This window comes from Alligator sinensis, unplaced genomic scaffold, assembly GCF_000455745.1.
Source record: "Alligator sinensis unplaced genomic scaffold, ASM45574v1 scaffold122_1, whole genome shotgun sequence".
NCBI lineage: Eukaryota > Metazoa > Chordata > Crocodylia > Alligatoridae > Alligator > Alligator sinensis.
This window is the reverse complement of record NW_005842685.1, coordinates 455721-476786: the sequence shown is the minus strand read 5'-3', so window position 1 is coordinate 476786 and position 21066 is coordinate 455721. Positions and strand designations below refer to the sequence as shown.

General features: G+C 43.3%; 2 protein-coding genes across 5 annotated transcripts in view; one reads left to right on the top strand and one right to left on the bottom strand.

Annotated features, from left to right (window-relative positions):
* The window catches only part of XRCC4 (X-ray repair cross complementing 4), a 322167-nt gene extending 308249 nt beyond the window's left edge, over window positions 1-13918 (bottom strand). For all 4 annotated transcript variants that reach the window (XM_025215923.1, XM_025215921.1, XM_025215926.1 and 1 more), the window contains exon 1: window positions 13815-13918. The gene's annotated coding sequence lies outside the window, so the exon portion shown is untranslated. The remainder of the gene's footprint in view (window positions 1-13814) is intronic.
* Window positions 13919-14000: 82 nt separating this feature from the next.
* Window positions 14001-21066, top strand: part of TMEM167A (transmembrane protein 167A) — a 44579-nt gene continuing 37513 nt past the window's right edge. Inside the window, exon 1 of the mRNA XM_006033973.2 lies at window positions 14001-14060. Coding sequence (XP_006034035.1) covers window positions 14058-14060 — 3 coding nt within the window. The 5' untranslated portion in view covers window positions 14001-14057. The remainder of the gene's footprint in view (window positions 14061-21066) is intronic.

The following is a 21066-nucleotide window of genomic DNA, read 5'->3' as shown; positions in this document are numbered from 1 at the left end:
GTGTTCAGAGACTGCCTGCACTGGCCCTGGTCAGCAGGTGGGGGCACTCCAGCAGCTTCCCAGGAGACTGCTGCACTGCCCCTGCCCTCAGTCCCTTCCCACCAGAGGGGGCACCACATACCCCCCACCACATACCCCCCCACCCCAACTACCCCTGCTGAGGTCTTGGGAGAAGCCAGGCTAGGCCCATGTGATGAGAGGGGCTCCCTTCCCCCACATGAGCCACTTAACAGCAGCAGCCTCCTGTTTGCACATCTGGAGCTGGGGCAGAGGGAGAAACTGAGCCCCTCCACTCCGTACGTCCTGCCCAGCTCCCCCCAAGAACTCAGCAGGGGTAGCCGGGCTGGGGCCGCATAGTAGGTGGGCTCCAGTCCCACCCCCCGCCCAAGCCTCCTGACAGCAGCAGCACATAGCTGCCGGTTCAGCTTTACCACAGCCAGAGTTTGCAGGGCTGGGAGAACAGAGCCCACACCCCCAGTTACCTCAGCTGGGGACTGGGGGAGGGGGAAGCCAGGTCAGGCTGGTGCGGTGGGGAGGGGCTCTGCTCCTCACCACCCTGCCCCAGCTCGGGCTGCTGCAAAGCTAAGCCAGCAGCTGCATGCTGCCGCAGTCAAGAGGCTGGGGTAGAAAGGGTAGGGGAACGGAGCCCCACCTGGGGGGGGGGGTCCACAAAACAGGTGGGGCTCCCTAATCACAACCCGCCCAGTTTCTTGACAGTAGTTTTAAAGTGTGCTGGGATCAAACTGAGTTGAATTTATTGGCAACAGGCAGTACTGTTTATAAGTTTGTTTCTGATCATTTTTGTTTGTAATTTTGTTTTACATAATTACTTTTGTATGACTACTAGTGCAACATAATAAAGCATTTTCAAGCTGTACATCTGGGAAGCGTTTTTGCAAAAAGTGGAAACTCTACACCAGGGGTTGGCAACATTTTTGGGCAGTGCCCAAAACACACACATCCTTGACTTGTAAGATGTTGGTAGATGGCAGGGGAACTGAGAGGGACTCAATCCTTGTTGTAGCAGTGCAGCCCCAGCCCCTTCCCACTATCCTCCCCAAGGTGTGTACCAAGCAAAATGCCTTCACATGCCACCCTCTGGCACCTGTGCCATGGGGTGCCTACCCCTGCCGTACACCTCATCCAAAACAAATTTTAAGGTAATCAGAATCCATATTAGTTAACCAATACATACTAGTATCATACATTAAAATCTAGGCTCAGTAAAAACTAAAGTCTCATAATACAGGGTCCTTTGTTTGCAATGCCATTTGGACACTAAGAATTTTCACAGGGAATTTTTTTTTGTTTGTATTTGCCAGGCTAAAATAACATTTCAAATGCTTTTAAACTTGCTTATATAAAGCTAAATCTACTCTTTATTTGGTTTCCATAAATAAGCAAACAAAATCATAATATAATGTTCTAAGTAAAAGCGTGCATTTAAAAATTCCCATCTAAGTCCCATAATTTTTAGAAAACTGTTTTGTGATTTCTTTAATAATTGAGCAATACTAAATTGCTATAGTAGAGAAGATTTAATAGAGATGTTGCATAAATTTAATCTTTTTTTAGTCAAGGAAATGTATATCTTGATTTTAAAAATACAGAAGAAAAAATATCATTTTTTCTATAAATGCATTCAATAGGTTACCAAGAGAAAACTTCAGGACTTCAGAATTCCTTTAGCATTATACCAAGGAGACTTTAGTCTATCTAAGCAAATAAAAAAGCGGGCAAGAAACAAATTATTTTCTATGATGCATGGCATTCACTAAAGTCAGTGCTTCCACCCAGACAATCCCAAACTTAAAAAACTGTACTCTATGCATTACTTCTATTTCAAGACTTTTTCCTAAGTAGCAACATTTAATATAAGTCAACACAATAGTTTTCTGCTTCTAACAACTTTTTAACCCATTCTAATTTGTTCAGAGTCAATGCAAATCTTTCCTCACTTTTGTGAAGCTTCTACCATAAACTGGACACAGCTGACTGCATTTGGAAAGCCCTGTGCTCCCTCTTTCCTGTCCAGCTACTGTGTTGAAAAGGGTGGCCTCTAAGATCCTTTTGTAGACCTATAAACAAACAATCCCTTTCATAATCATTTGCCTCATTTGTAAAAACAAATGCAACTTGTTATAGGATATACAGCCTCACTCTTGCTCTTGCATTAATTTTCCTTTCCCAAGATAATAAGCAATTTGGCAAAGTTCTTGCTCAGGAGCACAAAAGTTCTCAGTCTTTGCTGTAACTGGTTCAGTTGCACAATCACAGATCAGACTCCCATATTTTTTTACCATCTCTGATCTATCCATCTGGTCTGTTTGGGGACACCCATTCATACAATGTTAGATTGAAAACTCATTTACAAGTCTGTACAGCAGATGTAGGATTGTTTGTATTATTTCAATAATTCTCAAAACTTTCAATTCCGCAGTACCTTTTGTAAAATTACTAAGGTGTCTCTGAGGGAGGAGTAATACTGGTCATCTCTCCTTATCCATATGATGAAAATATCTAATTGCTTAACTTAACAAGTTTTCTCATCAGATACACTAGTTAGATCTATTTACTTAGATCAACGAACAAAAATAACTTAATCATTTATTTTCTAAATTTCTCCTCAGCCCATGTGAATTGTAGTTATACCTAATCTAGTAAATATTTTGTATCTCATATAAGGAATGCACCTGCCTCTATTATGGAAATAGCTTTAAAAATCTAATATAATAAAAGGCTTAGTCTGTCTGTTTGTGCATCTGTCTGCCTGTCCGTAACGCTTTTGGCCAACTGCACATGCACCGCCAAGAGGGTGGGCAGCGATTGGTGGCATGGCCTGGGCTGCGCATGCCCAAGTTTGCGCTATTGCCAGGGAAGTCTGTGGCAGCAGGAAACACGCCCCGGCCGCCCGAGCATTGGGGCTTCCCCCTCCCCCGCCTCCATGCCTGAGGGCGAAGGGAGTGGGGATCACAATGGCGGTGCTCCCTCAACACCCAGGCTCAACGGCCCCGACAACACCCAGCAGGGAGTGGGAAGCGGCGGGCTGGGAGGGAGGGAGACAGACATGGATTAGGTGGACACGGAGCAGGGGGGTAAAGCAGGGCTGGACCTGGAGTGACGGAGGGGTGAGGGTGGAGCGGGGCTGGACCCAGAGTGGTGGGGGTAAGGAGGAGGGAGTGGGGTCAGACCCAGAGTGGGGGAGGGGAAGGGGGAAGGCACAGAGCTGGACACACGCTCTGCCCCATTCCCCCAACATTCTTGATGGGCAATTTGCTAGTTAATTCTAATAATCTTCTTTGCATTTAAAAAACTCAAACACTTTATACTGTTATCAAACCTGTACAGAGGCTGGTGGAGAAGAGGCATGGATAAGCCTAGTGACTTGCTCTAGGTTACACAACTCAGGTGCAGAGTCAGGAAAAGAATATAAGTAAACCTTATCTTCAGAATAAAATCCATGCCCTTGAGGTAATTTTCAATTTGCTCCTTAAAGCAAAACAAAGTAATAATATTTAGAATAATAATAATATTTAGAATAATATTTAGAATTTAAACAATTATCTGATCCCTAGTGCTTTATGAACTTTTATTTTTGAAATGCTGCTCTTGGGCCTCATGTACTCTGGGGTTTTTAAAAAGGAGCAATTTAAACAGCAATTTAAACAGTACTGCTGACAATATATGGTGTTTTGGCCAGCAACAACATGATATCATCTTACAGCGTGCTAGCCTACATACATACCAGGATCTAGTCTATAACACAATTTAGGCTTACGCACACTTGACACCTACAGCTTCCCTGGTATCTATGACCAGCATTGACCTGTTTGCCAGATAGGCAGCTAAGAAGATAACATCTGAGCCTTATTATTCACAGTGGTGGGTTAAGAGAACATTTGAACCTAAACTCACATTGATTGTACCTATTTGTTCTAAGCCGCTTGGTTCTCCCCACAACAGACAAAGCAAAATTTAGCTAAATCTTGTTCCTTTTATGGACTACTCTCTTTAAGAACATAAGAATTGCCATTTACTGAGTCAGACCATAGATCCACCTTGTTTAGTAACCCGTGTCACACAGTGGCAATAAAATGTATCTATGTTCTACAGAATACCAGTAAAGCCCCTCATGAAAAAATAAATGATTTTATCCAATAGGTTGATTAAATATTTGGTTTAAAAGGCCCAGATCTCATAAAATAGCAAGTACAGTAAAAGTTCTGTTAGCCAGCATCTTACAAGCCAGCATGCTGCCCTAACCAGTATGCCAGCTTGTAAGATAAAGTGCCCGCCATGGCACTTCCAGTTTCTCCAAGCCCCCATGGCCCGGGGCAAAGCAGCCTGCACTGCTGAGCCCCCACGACCTGGGGTCATAACAGGCTGTGTGGGGCCTGCCTCCCTGTCCCACGGGGCCCGAGAGAGGGGCAGCGGGACGCCCCAGACGCAGCAGAAGAAGCGGCGGCCAGAGCCGCTCAATTAACAGGCATATTTTGTTATCCGGCATCCCCCATTCCCGGGAGTTGCCGGATAACAGAGCATTTACTGTAGTAGGGTTAGAGTGTAGCTGTGATGGTCCAGGATATATGTGAAAAGCAAGGGTTGGGGTTTTTTGATGTTATCTTTTACGGAACCAACTGGGAGAAATAGTAGACATGCTTCCAGGCATGAAGTATATTTATTTAATGTGTTGCTTATATTTTTCCATCCACTAGAGGTGTCTAAAATCTCCCGTATCCAAATAACGGAGAAAGGTACCAGACATCTAGACACGAAGATGACTGATCTAATGAGGGTCACTTCATGTTTACATAGATGTAGCACAGTAATGGCTACAGACACCCACATATATGTCCACATAACCTGATGAGCACCAACACAAAACAATACAATTCAGAGGGCAAGGCTGCTCATTTAAGAAACAAAAATTGTCAGTGAAGGACTACCTTTGTACAGTCTTCTTTTAAAAGATGTGTAACATCCCTGGCCTTGTTCTTCAAGTCACAAGATTTGAAATAATGTAAGACTTGCAGGTCAAACATCTTAAAGGTATTAAGATATTTAAAGACGCAGATGGGTGTATAGGGGAATTTTCAGAAGTGCCTAACTCCACTAGAATCAGCACGAATTAGATACTGAGACACTTTTAAAAATCCTACTGAGCAATTAATAAATATGTTTAGTTTAATTTGGCATTCAGATGCTTTAAAAATACATTTAATAATTTGATCCCTTTTGATCTGGCATCCAATACCAAATATTGCAGTGATGCTTGTTCTAGAAACGTCCTTTCTTTTGGATAATTCACAGACCAATGTGCAGCATCCCACCTGAGTCAGCAAGTCTGACTGACATAAGCAGCAACAAAAACTGCTGACATAAGCAGGATTTTCTTTAGAGACTTTTTTAGGATTTTAATGTTTTAAGGAATGACACTTGCTGTTCTACACAGTGTCACTCATAGTCATTAACCATGTCACTGACCTATAGTTCTGTACACACTGTAGTAATGAGGCCGAGGCACCATACAATGCTGCAATAATGATGTGCTGCCATCATTTGCATCTGTCTCATGCGATATATCAACTTGCACCTTGCTTATTGTATGTCTGAGGCATCCCAAGTTCAATACCACGTAGACCAAGGTGGATAAGAGACACAAAAGACAACTTTTGTGTTTTTCTGATGAATGACAGGCAACAACCCAGCTGCCTTCTCCAAACATATTGTAACCCCAGCATAAACATGGCAGGATGGAATGGTACCACATGCGGACACCTGTCTGGCCCACCATATTTATCCTTCACAATTTCTCTTGTGCCTTAACATTCTTGTCAAACCCCGCTCTGTGAAACCCCTGCAGGATACTTATGTCATCCACAGAAATTCATGCTATAACATGGGGGTGACATTTACATGCCCCCCTCCCCCTCCCCATCATCATTTTATGAAAACAGCAATTTCAAAGCACAAGAGCCAATATTGTTACAGATCTGTTCCCTGTCATAAGCCAGAGGAACTTATGTTGTGGCAAAAATTTGGGTCTAAGTACGTCACCATGTGAACTCCAGATAACGTTACCCTGCTAAGAGTGATGTAAGACATCTGAGAAGGGTGTTGGGTGCAGATTTTGTGATGTGAGCAGAGCACAGGTAAGAGCTGTGCACACACCTACTATAAAGGGTGTGTGTGGGCAAAGTTCGGTGTGTGTGTCTGGGATGCGTTTGGTGTGTGTGTGTGTGTGAGGTTTGCCTGAGGCGAGACTGAGAGAGGGAAAGAAGTTGGAGTGCTTGTTGGCAGGAAGGACAGAGGGAGACATGGAGAGGCTGAGTTACTGATCAACTGTGTGAACTGCGGAGGTTTCTGGTGCTGAGCCCAGTTGCTGTGGGTCCCAGGGGCCCTTACCCTGAGAGATCTTCTGTCTGCCACCAGAGCAGAAAGGGTTGGCTCCCTGGGCTCTTCCCTCCGGGTGTGTCTACCGCATAAAGTAGCGGCCCTCTGCTTTGATCAGTAAGCATTACCCTATCCCGTTCTTCCCTTCTGGGTTGTTGGGGGTCTTCTTCTCGGCGTGTGTCCAATGAACATCAGAAGCCACTGCCTGAGATGCAGTCGTCTCTACCCCAGTGACTGGAGCCGAACTGAATAAAGTTCCCCTTTCCCTTATAATAAAGTTTAGCCCTCTTACTGTCGTTGTTGTAATTGGATATTGTTGGATAAGGATTTGTATAGCATTGGTATTAAGATAAGTATAGGCAATATAGGATTTGATAGGTAATTAGAATTTATAGTGACTGTTAGGACTAAGTGGGTTCCTGTGTAGTTGCATAGCATATGATACTTACCTGTTCTTGTTAGTTTTATAATAAACTGTTGATTCGTGTCAGTAACATCTTAGTGCGAGTCCTAATTAATCAAATCATAATTAATTACCAGGTGGATTTGGTGGTGATAGATACGCCCTAGTCCATCTGCTAACTATCTCAAGGCCAAAGACCCCCTCCTCATTTGCTGCTGGACTGTAGGGGGAAGCCGCCCATTGAGCGACCCTAATTAATTAGGCGCTAATTAAGTCTGTGTGCAACACTTACTTCTTCAGTGTCACTATCATGCGTACTCACACTACTAAATTAATAAAGCACCACCCCACATATTCTTGTAGCTGGTAAGTGCCAGGAAGATGCAGGATTTTTTATTCGAATTCAGTACTCCATGTGCTTTTTGTACATTTATAATTATGGTGGCTCACCAGAATGCAGTAGTTACCCACATTCAATCCATGGTACCCTATTGCAGGTTTCTGGCATCATCATAGATTCACTGCTTGCATCTAGGGTTGATGACAGGGGATGGGATTTCAAAGCAAATGAGTTTCTTCGAAATGTCATATCATCTACTGTTGCAAACTGGCAGACCTTGCTTCTATATAGGTTATGTCCCAATGTTACACACATTATTGATACTCCTGTCATCTTTCTTAGGCCACCTTAGAAGGTTAGATGAATATGTAGGTGTAGCAAACTACATGAACATAAAATTTCACACATTTCACACCTGTATTTTAAGGCATCCTACCATGTCAGGGATGGTATAAAAGAAAACTAAGAAACTGGTATGTGGTATATCCTTATTTCCAGCTTTACAAACGTACTTGTGCAAATTTATACAAACCAAGATTTGTAGCAAGTCTCCTTAGGCCTTTAAACATTCTCTTGTCTATTCAAGTATATCAAACCCCAAGATAGTAAGACTATGAGTTAGAACACAAACAAAAGGAGGACCAAATGCTTCTTTTAATCTTATCCTATCATAAATCGGAATGTTCTGTAAAACAACAAATGAATCCCCTCTTGCCAGAGAGATGGGCAAGTTTTAATTGCACAGTATGGCACACTCCTCTTACGTGCATACTGAATTTGTGAATAAATTTGTTCAACTGCAGAATACAATACCAGTCCCAATTTGCTGACTATTGCTTATATGTAACAAACAACAGCTTAAATAACTTAAGTACATATCACAAATGGGCCCCACTGTCTATAACTTTACCTGCACCAGAATCAGTAAAAGGGAAGTAGCTGTTGGGGGATGTTACAAGCTTTGAAAATGTCAGAAGCTGGGTAGATTCAGGGCTGCACTCCCCCCTCATTTTCAAGACTTCTAAGAGCAGCCCTGGTAATTATACAAACCAAGGTTCACAGCACATCTTAGGATATAGGTATACTGCTTTTCTTATTGTATACTGATTTTATCCTGGTGAACACACATTTGTTTTCTAATCATACGTGTAAGTATGTCATGCCAAGAGCCCAGGTACTTTTAACTTCAGTCTAGTTTTAGTTGTTATCAAAACAATCTAAAACAGCTCTTCTTGCTGTCACGATAATTTTTCACTTTATAAAAATATAGAAGGAATGTCGAGGGATATTTTAAAAAGTAACAGCATCATGCACACAATATTTGTACATATTCTTTATCGATACTGTGCAACAAAATTTCACTATGGTATATGGCTTAAATTATGTAAACACTGAACAATCCCTTCAGTAGTAACTGTATTCAACATTATAGCAGGCAGAAAGGGGTGTAGGTTTGTAGCCGTGTTGGTCTAAGGACATAGGCAGACAAGGTTCCTTGGGTGAATCTGATATCTTTTATTAGACCAACCCAAATAGTTGGAAAATAATTATTAGGCAAGCTTTCGGGTTCAAAAACCCTTCGTCAGGCTAAGGAAGTTTCAGCAGAGCACATACCAACTGCTGAAACTTCCTTAGCCTGACTAAAGGTTTTTGAACCCGAAAGCTTGCCTAATAATTATTTTCCAACTATTTGGGTTGGTCTAATAAAAGATATCAGATTCACCCAAGGAAACTTGTCTGCCTAGCAAGCAGAAAGGCATATATTGCTTGTTTATTTAAGAAATGAGACAAACACCACTTAGCATTTGTTTTTTTAAAGAGGTATCTAATGTGTGGGCATTTGATTCACATAAGATTTCAGTCTGCCTAGGTGCCTCAACTTAAGCTAAACCCAGTCAACAGCTGGGTAGAGGAACTTGTGAGGAAAAAGCTGTACACTTTTATGTTAAAGGCTCAGAAGGAGGCAATCTTTAAATCAGTATGCCACAGAATCATCCTAGGAAGTACTGTGCTGCTAGACATGCCAACTTTCAAATGGCATATCGTTGAGGTTCTCAGCATTCAGATCATTAATGCTTAATTGGCACATACTACATACCTAGATCCTTATATGTCCTCTGTAATTTCAAATTATCACCAAATACAACAGTCTAATTCTCCTACTAGTCCAAATTGGTAGACACTTAAATGGTACAGTGGAGATCACTTACAGACAGTTATTTCAGAGACAAATACATGTTTTAATACAGAAATTAAATATTTTTTAAAGTTTAAAATATGATCATTATGTTAAATGTATTTTAAACAAATCTATTTGAAATTATGACAATACTATTAGGCCTAAATTTACTAGAATCTATCAAAATAATTAAAATTGAATTATATTACTGCTAAAGTTTTAAGAAGGCAAAGGACTGAACTGCAGAAACTCACTGAGCATCTGGAACCAGGCTTTTCTGAAGTGATAAACCAAATTTTGACAGTTGTAGCCTCTTCTGCAGGTGCAGAAAGAATGTTTTCTTCCTTTCAGTTTAATCTGGTTGAATGACTTGTTCATTCAAAGCAAAGGATTTGATTTGGAGATAAAAAGCTAGAAATCCTTCTTTTTTCCTTCTCTCAATATTTAAATAAAACTAGGAGTGAGATGCAGAAGATGAATTTTAAAATCCAGGGCATGATGACAAGGAAAAAAATCAGCTTAACTCATCAGCTACAATTATTGCTTTATTTCAGAAGTCATTTATTCTGAATTGTAAACAAGTTTTGATAATCTTTTTTCTCATGTATCAACAAGTTTAACATAATTTTGTTATATTAATTCAAGAATGAAAAAGTGAATTTTCTGCATATTTAACTACATTCCAGTTAGTACCCAAACTTTACCTGAAAAAAGTATGAGTAAAAAAAAATCTATTTAATCTATAAAAAGCATGCCATTCATCATTTTCTAATATAATGTAGAGACTAAGAATCTGATGAATAAGCTGTATAATTTAACTAATTTGTTAAATGCATATATAAAGTATGTTCATGACTAGCAAAAGGTGCAGAACTAGCATCAAAGTGGATTTAGTTGCAAATCTATTGAAAAATAACCAAAAAGTGCCAATGCAAACAAGATTTAAAATTGATTATTTAAATTAAGTTTTGCTTGCTGCTTAACACCATGACAAAAACCAGTAATTTAAATAAAAACTAATATAAATCAACCTAACCTGAATTCTGTTTACCAATCTTTTAGCAGAAAGTTCCAGATATCAATATCAATACACTGCAAATTAGAAATTGAAATTTAGGGTCCTCTTCTGGACAACTGAAATCACATGAACTATTAATCTGGGTTCTTTGAAAAGGCAAAGCCAGAATATATAAACACATTAAGTGCTTTATATATTTATTTTAAGGGATGCAGTGGCAGAGTGATGCACCTTGCTCCTGCTCCAGCAACACAAGTTCAAGCCCTGCTCTAGATTTGTCCTAAAGAGGTCTTTGGCCAGTCAACCACAACCTGGTCATTTGGGCTAGGGAGCAAAACAGTTGGATGCCCCATTAGCTACTCTGCTCCCTTGTATACTGTTAGTTACGAAAAAAAATCTTAGGTTCAAAAGGACCTCTGACCTTTTGATACGTGTATGTCAGTTATGTTTAAATGGTTGTTTAAACAGCAGATTGCCTACATTCAGTATAACTGTGTTTGTATTTCCATTCTTGACCATTGTGCAACTTCCTAAAGGAGTATTTGCTTATATCAAGTGTTAACCTTCTATCTCCCACAGGAGGAGTGTAATTCTTCTTCCCCAATGCCCAGTGAAGAAAAGAAACTAATGTTTGCATTGTATAACAACTTAGGCTGAAAACAATGTACTGCAGTTAAATAGTAAACCTTAATAAAGAGAACCCAAAATAAAACTATCATTTTGAAGCATGGATATAGCCTTTCCCATTCTTTAAGAATCACTAGTCTTGGAAAGGGCAACATTAGGTTATTGGTGTAATAAACTTTCAGAAGACATGACATCAAATGTAGGCACCTTGCTGCAAATATATCATAATCGTGAAGAAACTCTTCGACTCCAAATTGGCCATCACACATGTAGTCCTGTTTTCCTGAAATTCCTCAGAGGATCAAAGCTAACTGCTTAAAAAAATACTCCGTTTAAAAAACAAACACCACATCTGTTTCATGGTGAGCCAACAAATTAAATACTATCCATTTCAAAGGCCCTGGATGGTAGAGGTAGACCTTCTTTAAAACCAGCTGCCAGATGTGAGTCTCTCTATAGAATTTATAATCTAAAATGTTTCTTAAAAATGTAATGTTTTAATTAAGCCAACAACCTATATAGCACACAGACTACTTTAAACATCTATAGGATTGAAATTCATGACTTTTAATAGATATAGATAAAAGGGGTAAAAATGTAACCCTTACATATGTGTGCAGTTATTACATATCTTGGGTTATATAATACAATGAGTTCACCCTATAATGTAAGATCAACCATATAAACATCTGTTCACAGATTGGACACTATTCTACGATTGTAGGTATAATGTAAAGAAGATCCATTATACATTTAAGTTTTCATAGACCAATCTAGTACAGTGGGTGCCAATCTTTTTTGCAGTCGTGCCAGAAATTAGCCCCACTCTCTCCATTGCAATTGCCTTCCCCTGCCCAATCTGCTCCGAGCCCTGCGCCCCCAGTCTAATCTGCTGCTCTGATTTCTGCTTCCTTACTTGCAATCCCGGCCCAATCTGCTCCTTGCACTACCTGCCACGATACTGCCTGTCCCCTCCCCAATCTATAACATGCCACACACAGCAGCTGCACACACCACCTTGTCTAGATTGTCACAGGACATCAAGCAACAAGATGTTACTAGTATGAGTTTGTGAACATATCAAGGGAAGACCAAATGCTTGATTCCCCTTCCAAAGAGATGGACAAGTTTCTAATTGCAGGATTTCAACCACAATGCATTCCCCTTAGACCTATACTGCCAGTCCCAATTTGTTGCTTTTTTCTTAGAAATAATAAATACTGGTTATCTGTGTAACATGCATAATCTCACTATTTATCTTTAACTGTACTCAGGTAAACTACATGCTAGTTCCATCTGTCAGCATTGTAATGTTACTCCCTTTAAGTGAGCCAGAAACAGGGATAGGGAAAGCTGTTGTGAGTCTCAAAAACAAGGGAAGCCAAACCCAAGGCTTTTAATAACAGCCTCTGGCTCCTAGGATCTTGAAAATAAATACAGGTAGTCAGCTTCAGGGCTGCAAGCCAGCCCTGCATACCTGTGGGAAATTGGTCACACTGGACATCTTTACATGTGCTGGGGGGGCGGGGGTGTCAAGCAGAGCAGCTCCAGAGACCCACTCTAGAGACCCACTCTAATTACAGCACCCACAGCGTCTCATGCATCCAGCATCTCCATGCTTTAAAATGCCAGCAGGGGTGCTCTTTATCTAGAGCTCATTCGATGAGCTTTAGTTAAAAAGCTCCTGGCATCATTTTGAAGCATGGGGATGCTGAATACACAAGCCCCCAAGGCTGCTAGTGTGCTAATTAGCATGCTCCAGCAGACTCAGTTCATCAAGACTCGATGAACTGAGTCTGCTCCGACACATCATAATTACATTACAGCGCATCAGAGACAGTGCTCTGCATGTCTATAGGCACCACGAAGTCCCACTAAGTGCAAAGGTGAAGGGCCCTGCTACATGTTAGCATTGCCAACCCTCCAGGAGTCTCCAGGAATTAGACATAAATCTCCAGGAGCTTGCTGAGAGTCACCTGGGAGATAAATGATAAGGCATTCATTAAAATAAATATTAAACGTTGACTCCAATTTATACAGTAGTCCAGTGGGGGTTTTTTTAAATGTAATAATCAGGTGCATTTGCCTTCCTGACATAAAGTCTACGCACCATAATCCATCACTGATACACACAAGCACATGGGCACGTTCACGTTGCGTTTGGCAGTCTGGAAACTGCCCCGGACAGATTCAAACAGAGTTGGCAACCCTACTACATGGTCAAATGACAGCTGGATAGAAACTAGCTCTGGAGCCGTTCCCCAAACAGCCAGCTGGTTCTTTTCTAGAGCAGGAGGCTCATTTTCCATGTGTGACCACGACTCTGAACCTAGGGCCGCTCTCAACTTCTTGCGTGACTCACAACTCAACTGCATGACTTGGCACTCGTGGCCGCCTACATGTACTGCGCGAGTCGCCAGGAGCCTGGTGCAGGCAACGCGTGGTAGGGCCCCAGGACGGCACAGCCTTGCTGCAGGCCCGGGGCCGCCTTCTTCAGGCCCGGCGTCCCCTGGGACTGGCATTGGGACAGGGGCAGGAGAAAGGCGGGCGGCGCGGGGAGGTTCCGACCCGCTCCCTCAGCCGCACAAAGCAAACCAGGGGCGGCCTCGGCTCACGTTGGGTGCAGGGCGGAACTATAGTGGGGCCCCAGGCCACTACGGCCCGTCAGCACCAGGCCTGGAACCGGGAGAGGGGCCCGACCCCGCACTGCCCGGCTCAGCCGAGCTGCGCTCTCCCGCCCCGGAGAGCGGGCGCACGCGCACTGCTGCCTCACTCGGGGGCGGGGCAAGGGCTCCCCCCGCCTCAGCACTCCCCCAAGCTCTGGCAGGGGAGGGGCGCGTCGCTCGCTGCCTACCTCGTTCAGGCGCCGCCGCTTCCGGTGTCCTGGAAAGGCCGCTTTCACCGCGGGCCTCAGCACAGCCAATCGCAGGCCGCGGCGGCCTTTCCGCGTTCCCACTCCTCGTCGCTCCCCCGCGCCAATCAGAACGCTCAGCGGCGCCCGGCCTTGCGAGGCCAATCAGAAGGACCTTAGGCTCCTATGTCTTCCGGTCCCGCCCCTTTGCTGCCGGAAGTGTGATGTGGCTGGCAGCGGGGCGCTATGGTGAGTGTGGAGGTGGTGTGGCCGGCGGCGGGCGGCGCTCGCGAACCCTAGTCCGGGATCCCCTTCCTCTCCCCGGTCGGGTGCTGGACCTGAGCATCCGGGTGCCCCTTGCCCCGTCGGGCGAGGCGGGGACCGGAACCGAGGCCACCTCGCGCAGCGCCCTGTCTGACAGGGGTTTCCCACAGGTTCCTCCGTCACTGCCCGCGAGAGCCAGGGGACTTGTCAGTCGTGTCACGGTCCCAACTCGGGGGTGCTCATGGCACTGCAGCAGCACCCTTGGGTGACTTGACATCCTGTCAGGACCGCTGCATGGCATGAGCGCTCCTGGGTGGGCAAAGGGGATCTAGCAAATAAACCCAGATCTTTCAAACAGGAATCCGTCAGGTGAGCCCCAACTAATTTGAGTCTGTGTAATAAAAGCTATTGTATTTACCCAAAGATCACTGTCTACCCATGTCCTTAGACCAACACAGCTTTAACCTATGCCCCTGTTATCTTTTGTCAGTCAGACACGCAGCAAAAGCTTTCTGAGGGGGTCTCGATTTAAATTTTACAAGGAGGATGTACTTGAGTTGAGAACTGCCAGTCTAACTTGACTTGCTCTTCATCTTCTTCATGGGGATGCTCATATGCTTGTAATTGAGAGGTCAGGTGCATGAGCAGAGGATTTAATCATTTTGATAGCTCTCTGTGGTAGATGCTCTTGAGAATGATTTGGTCTAAATAAAGGCATAGCTCAAGATGAGATGCCTGTACCTAGCATACGTGGACTGACTGGAGATGACTCAGTTGGGTTCTTCCAAGGAGTTCTCCGAAGTTCAGCAGTCTGGTGGAAGAATAGCCATTTGGGATCAGAGTTGAAATTGCTTCAACCTGGGAAAAATACACTTTTCTACTGTGGATGACGGGAACACCTTTGTGCAACCAGTTTAAGCTTTCAGAAGCCATTTAGTTTCTTCTGCTTAAATATATGGGTTTAATAGGATTCCCTATCAGAATAAAGCTTCACATTTATGGTACCTGAAATCAAAGATGAAAATAAGACTTTTTCGGAAATTTTTTGTAAAACGGCCATTCTCAGTGGTGGTATCATTTTTGTGAATCTTTCTTTACTGTCCGGTAACTCTGAAGAACAACTGTTCTTTTTCATGATCGAAGAAAGCCAGTACATCAGTATGAAAAAGGTTCTGTAAACTCTAAAGAGATTCCCACGGTCTGGCTTTTGTTCCCCCATGCTTGTAGGAGCATTTCTTAATAAACCTTTTTCTTGTAAGGTCTGGGTCAGACAAGTGAAGTGCTAAAGTACAAGTGCTTTCTGTCCTTTCTGTATAGTAGATGGCCATAACATTAAGAGATTCTGAAACCTGCATGTATGGAACCTGTTGCAAATGGAAGGAATTAAGTGAATTCTCTTTCTTCACCAGCAGCCTAGAAGACTACTTGGATATAATAAAGTAGCCTCTAACAGAGAGAGGGAAGTAGTTTAAAACTCCACCTTAGAATATAAATTAGAATAATCACATTCATCAGTAGAGCATTTATTCTTCTGATTTTAACCTTTGGCTTTTTCTCTAAATATTGTACGTAAAGGATTGGTGCCCCCCCCCCCAAGGAATTTTTTAGCTAAAGCCTCTATAATAGTAGAGAACGTCCAGGCCAGAACATGTTCTGTGTAGAAACGTCTTGTTTTGATAAGTAAATATTCTGTCAAGTAGACTACTTGGAAGAAGGTTGGACTGAATTTTCCAGTGAACTTGCGTAGGATATCATCATGCTTCAAAACGAAGGAGCGGGGCTTGGGGGCTGAGATCTGGCAATTATTTATGGAGCTCTAGGATGTGTACGAGGAAATGAGGCTGAATCATGGTAGATCTGGGAGCTACCAGAAAACATGGTATGGGTGGGGTGTGATAGTGTAGCTCTACAGGATTTTGTGTTGCTTTTATGTGCTTTGGAGGCTAGAGGGTATGGACCATGGTTAACACAACTATAAGAAGCATTAACACCTGTTTGAAAACAAACTAGAATACCAATAGCTATGGTCTTGTAAAACCAGATTTCTACCCTGTTTTCTAGTTAATAGAGCATATTTACAATATGTCACTTTCTAAAATAACAAAGCAGTTCAACAAGAAGTTAACTTAAAACAAATTGGATAGAGACCGAGGGAAATTGTATGAGATTTTACACTCTCTCTCAAGAATGATGGGAAGGAGGCAGGCAGGGACAGAGACCTGCGTCCAGCCCCCTCCCCCCACCAGTGGCCGGGGCCATGGCTGCTCCCCACCTTCCCCCTGCAACTTTGGGCTGGGGCTGGGTCTGTGTCCTGTGCCACTTCAGGCTGAGGCTGCTCCCCCACTCTGCTTTGGCCTGTAGCCCATGACCACGGCAGTTGTGGCGGTGGTCACGGCAGGGCACAGCCACCAGTCACCCCCCTTGCCTTCCTGCTTCCCTCTTCCCCGCTGCCTCCGCCTCCCCACTGGCTCTTGTTGCATTTTTTTTAAAACATTACCCAATATTCTCATCCTCCTTGTAAAATGGAGAGAAGTTGTATAAATTATTGTTTCTGTAATGTAGAGGTTTTCTCATTAGAATACGCAAGTAAACCTGAAAAGCTTACAGTATCCTGTAAATTGATAAGAATTTATAATGAAAGTTCACCTGTGACAGTCATTGAATTAAGGCATGCCTTCTTGTTAGTTTCTTGGACTGATGGAGGAAGAAATAAATTTACACTGGTTAAAAAAGACTGGTATTTTTTATAGATTTGTAAGGTGAAATAGTAAACTGGTTGCCTTAGCCTAAATACAAAGGAATATCCTTTCCCATGAGTTAAGCTGGTGACTGTCTAGCACGCTGTGTCTATTTCCTGAAGCTTTTGCATGACCTGTTAATTGGTGGGAATGAATTAATGTATGCAATAAAGAAGCAAAGCCTTTTACATCACAAAATTTTTGTGGGACCAATATACTGCTTTGGATGCATTGGTTTGGTGTAGTACAGACAGAATTTGTATAGGTGAAGATGTAAACTGTTGATTCTCAGACAGGTACCCTTGTATCCTTTCAAGGATGCCATGGGTGCTCTGTTAGGTATGTGAACACAATATACAAGCTTAACCCAGAGATTTTAAATACAAATCCAGTGTCAAGAACTTTCTGCCCTGTTGTGGTCTGAGTTTTTTGCAACAAAATAATTGCTGTTAGTTTTCTGTAGTCAAAGAAAGAATGAAAACTAAGAGCTGGAATTGCCTAAAGGTTCTCTGAGTCTAACAAGGGATGCTTTGAGTCTAGAAAGGTTGAGAACCACTGATGTAGATGTATGATACTATCACTTTTGCTTGTGGATCAGTTGGAGTAGTTAGCTATGAAGCTATTTCAAGAGGATTGTGGTCAGTCTCTTGTCATAGACTTTATCACAAAGCAGAACAGTTTTTCAGTTTCAGAAGAAAGTCGGAATCTAGCTTTTATTGTTGTGAACTAATTTAATGTTGTCTTCCTGAATCTGTAAGTGGCCTAAAACAATAGTTCTCAGAAGTGCAGACTCTCCCCACCCATGTTAGTTTGAAAGGTTATGTTGAGGTCTTACTGTTGCCATTTTAATTGCCAATATTAATAGTTTCACTGTTGTTTAACTGCTATTGCATTTTAGCTGCAGCAAGCAATGTGCTTGACTTGTGAGCTGTAATGATGGATGTAGGTGTGGGGAAATGAGATAAGCTTCTTACTGTAATGTATTTGATAGTTTGAGGTTTCAAGCCATCTCAGAATTTCACATCAGCCCTCTTTGCAGCCAGGGGGAGAGAAAAATGATGCATCTTTTGCATGTTGCTAACTTTTTTCCTAGTCTCAGACAGTCAAAAACCTAAGGCACTTCAGTCTCTCTTGAACCACACACCTGCAGTGGTCCCACAGGGCCAGTGTAGTGCCAGTTGTTAGTGCACAGCACTTTTGTGCAACCTAACAGATCTAGCTATGTGCAGCAGGTGTTGAATCTGCTGGTTCTGTACAAGCCTGATAGGGTGGGAACTCTTGACCCCAAAAATTCTTTATTCGGTGTTTTCATGGACATGCATTTCATGTTGCAGGAATACTTGTCATGAGTCCCATTATATTCATAGGATGTCATGCATGTTTCCTTGAGTTTGTTTACTGATATGGCATGTATAGTCTGTATGTATAAGTAGCATCAAGTTGTGTTCAGCCTTAACATCCTTAGGTTTATATGAATTGTGGTATTTGATATAAATCTATTTCTTAAATTGCAATAGGGCCAGGATTGGGTAATGAGTCCCTTGGGAGAAGCTCAAAGCCTAAAGAAAAGTAATCACTGAAAATTAGCATTCGAAAGGGATGTTAAATATCCAGGCCTTCCAAACAATGATGAATTTACATTTTAAAAATAGGGACCCATAAAAATATCACATTCCTGTGTGGGCTGTTTGGGGAAGAACATTTATCACAGTGGGAAAACCAAGTGAGAGACAGTATCTTTAGGATACTGGATTAGTAATCTTCATGTCTGAAAGGATGCAACTATTCTCCTAGTCTTAATTAGATCAGGGAAGACTTTTAGACTGGTAAACGTGCAACTTCGTTGCGGGGGAGGAAGACAGAAAGTTATATACATGTTGTGGGATCCCCAAGAATCCAATGGGCAATGTATATAAATAACCAGATAAGAAACTATACTTAAGCTTTGCCGTGAGAACAAGTCTTGTCAGTCAGCAGGCTGAGTGAAGTAGACAGACATGATAACTTGCATGAGGCCCTGGCAGGAAAGTCAGACTCACAAGCACATGACCAGACAAGGATATGATTCTTCTAGCTGTCAAAATCCCTTCTGCTGAGAGCTGGCCAAACTTTGGTGAGATGGGTAAGGCTGAGGTGCCACAGGCCAAGGAGTTAGTTCCTGACACAACTCAGCTGGTTCTCAGCAGGTGGAAAAGAGGTTTAAAGCTGAAGGGCACCAACGAAGGTGTGAAACACTCTAGAAGTGCGTCTCAAACTTGCCTCTGGCTGCTTGTAGGTCCAGAGCACACCCCGACACAATGCAGTTCCTATCATTTAAGAAATTTCCCCATTTCCTTACAGGGCTGTATTCATTAGTAGGGACTTCCCTAAATCATGGCAGAAGCTTACAGCGCAGCATTGCCTTTATCTCTCTCTTTTTACCATGTGCTCCTCCCCCTCCCCCCCAGTTGCTGAGTGGCCGAAAGGCAATTAATGTCCTAGTTTTTGCCTCCTGGCCACTCAGCAAAGCTGGGGGGTGGCAGAGGGTGGCCGTGAACATGTGGCAGAAAGAGGCACCACTTCACCTTCTTGTGAAGTTTAGGTAGATCCCTATTCATTACTGAGGGGTATAATCAAAGTATGAAATTTTTCACTTATGCCATTTTTAAAAAAATCAAAAGCATGTTTCTCAGTTTTCAGTTTAAGTTTGCGATGAATTCAAAAGTAAGAGTAATTCTGGGAAGGGTTGATAAATCTTTGGTGCTTTCTATTATACAAATTAACTAGCAGTTTAGCAGTTCCTTTGTAAATTTTTGGGCTATTACTCTGCTTCCTCACAAGGGAGTATTTTATTATGTTCATATTTTATCTATTAAAGAAGATGGCTTCAGTATTAGGAAGAAGTAGATGCAATGAGCCAAATTAAAGTTTAATAAAATTAAAATACAAAGCTCATTAATATGAAGTATGAAGATCATGCCCTTTGTTCCTTCTAAAAATGTAAAGCAGACCAAAAATTCTTTATGGCTTCAGAGTTAGGCTACCCTTTGGTACAACTGGAATCATTTGAGCTTATTCCCTTTGTAGTTCTGGCGTCTAGAAGAGTTTAGCATCGTGTTCAGAAAAAAAATGTGTATTCCATTGCAAAATGATTGATTAGTTGCCAGATATACTTATGATGCTTACGCATACATTCTGCATCCATGCAGAAGCCAACCTTCAAAGGGAGATGGAGCATTTAGATAGCTAGAAGACGTGTCCTTTGCTACTGAGTCAATCTTTGATCAACTATTGGGTCTCACCTGTGAATTACACAGGAAACTAAACCTCCATTTGGGCTCTTTAAGAGCCTAGATTTATTAATTAGGCTAGACCGGGGTGTACAAAATAAAGGCCATGAACTGGATCTAGCCTTCAGAGCAATTTTGCCTGGCCCACCAGGTTCCTTGGCCGCCTTAAATAGTGCTGCAGCACCCCTGTCCTGTGCCCGCCTGCAACTCACCCTGGGATGCCCATGCAGTGGCAGCCACCAGCCCTACCGACTTGGCATGGAGCGGAGCAGTGTGCAGCGTAGTGGCACAGGGGCATCGGCAATAGTAGGAGCCCTGGTGAGGGTGCTGTGCCGGGGGCTGGTCTCCATGGAGACCACGTGTGCCCAGGGGTGGGAGCTGCATCTGGGGATGGGAGCTGGTCTCCATGGAGACCTGGTCCTGGCCACAGCTCCTTTACCTGGGCTCCTGCTGCTGCCCCTGCACTGTGGCACTCTTCCCTGTGCCAAGCCGGTGGAGCTGGGGGCTGCTGCCACTGCCACATAGGCATCCCAGAGCAGGCTGGCACAGGATGGGGGTGCACCAGTGCCACCACCTCCCCCGACCCAGTCCTAGCTGCTGCAAGTACATGGCAGGGTGTTGAGTTGCCACCATGTCCACCCCCTCCATCCCCTCCCTGCAGGTTGCGTGCCCCAGGCTGGGGCAGGGGATGAGCAAGGGGAGGCGAGACTGAGGATAAGTTTCTCAGGGTCTCGCAGCCCTCCTCTCCTCCCCTCATGGGTGCTGAAACCCCCCAGTGAGGCCCAGCAGCAGCTTCCAGCTCTGCCCTGGACCCAGGTTGCCACTGCCCAAGATCCTGGCCCAAGCCCTGGACACAGCTCTTCAGAGCTCCGTGGGCAGGGTATGTGGGTGAGCTGGGAGCTGCATCTGGGGCCACGGCTGGGATCGTGGGGTGGTGACAGTGTAGGACGAGGGTGGAGCAGAGCTGCGATCCACTCCCTGCAT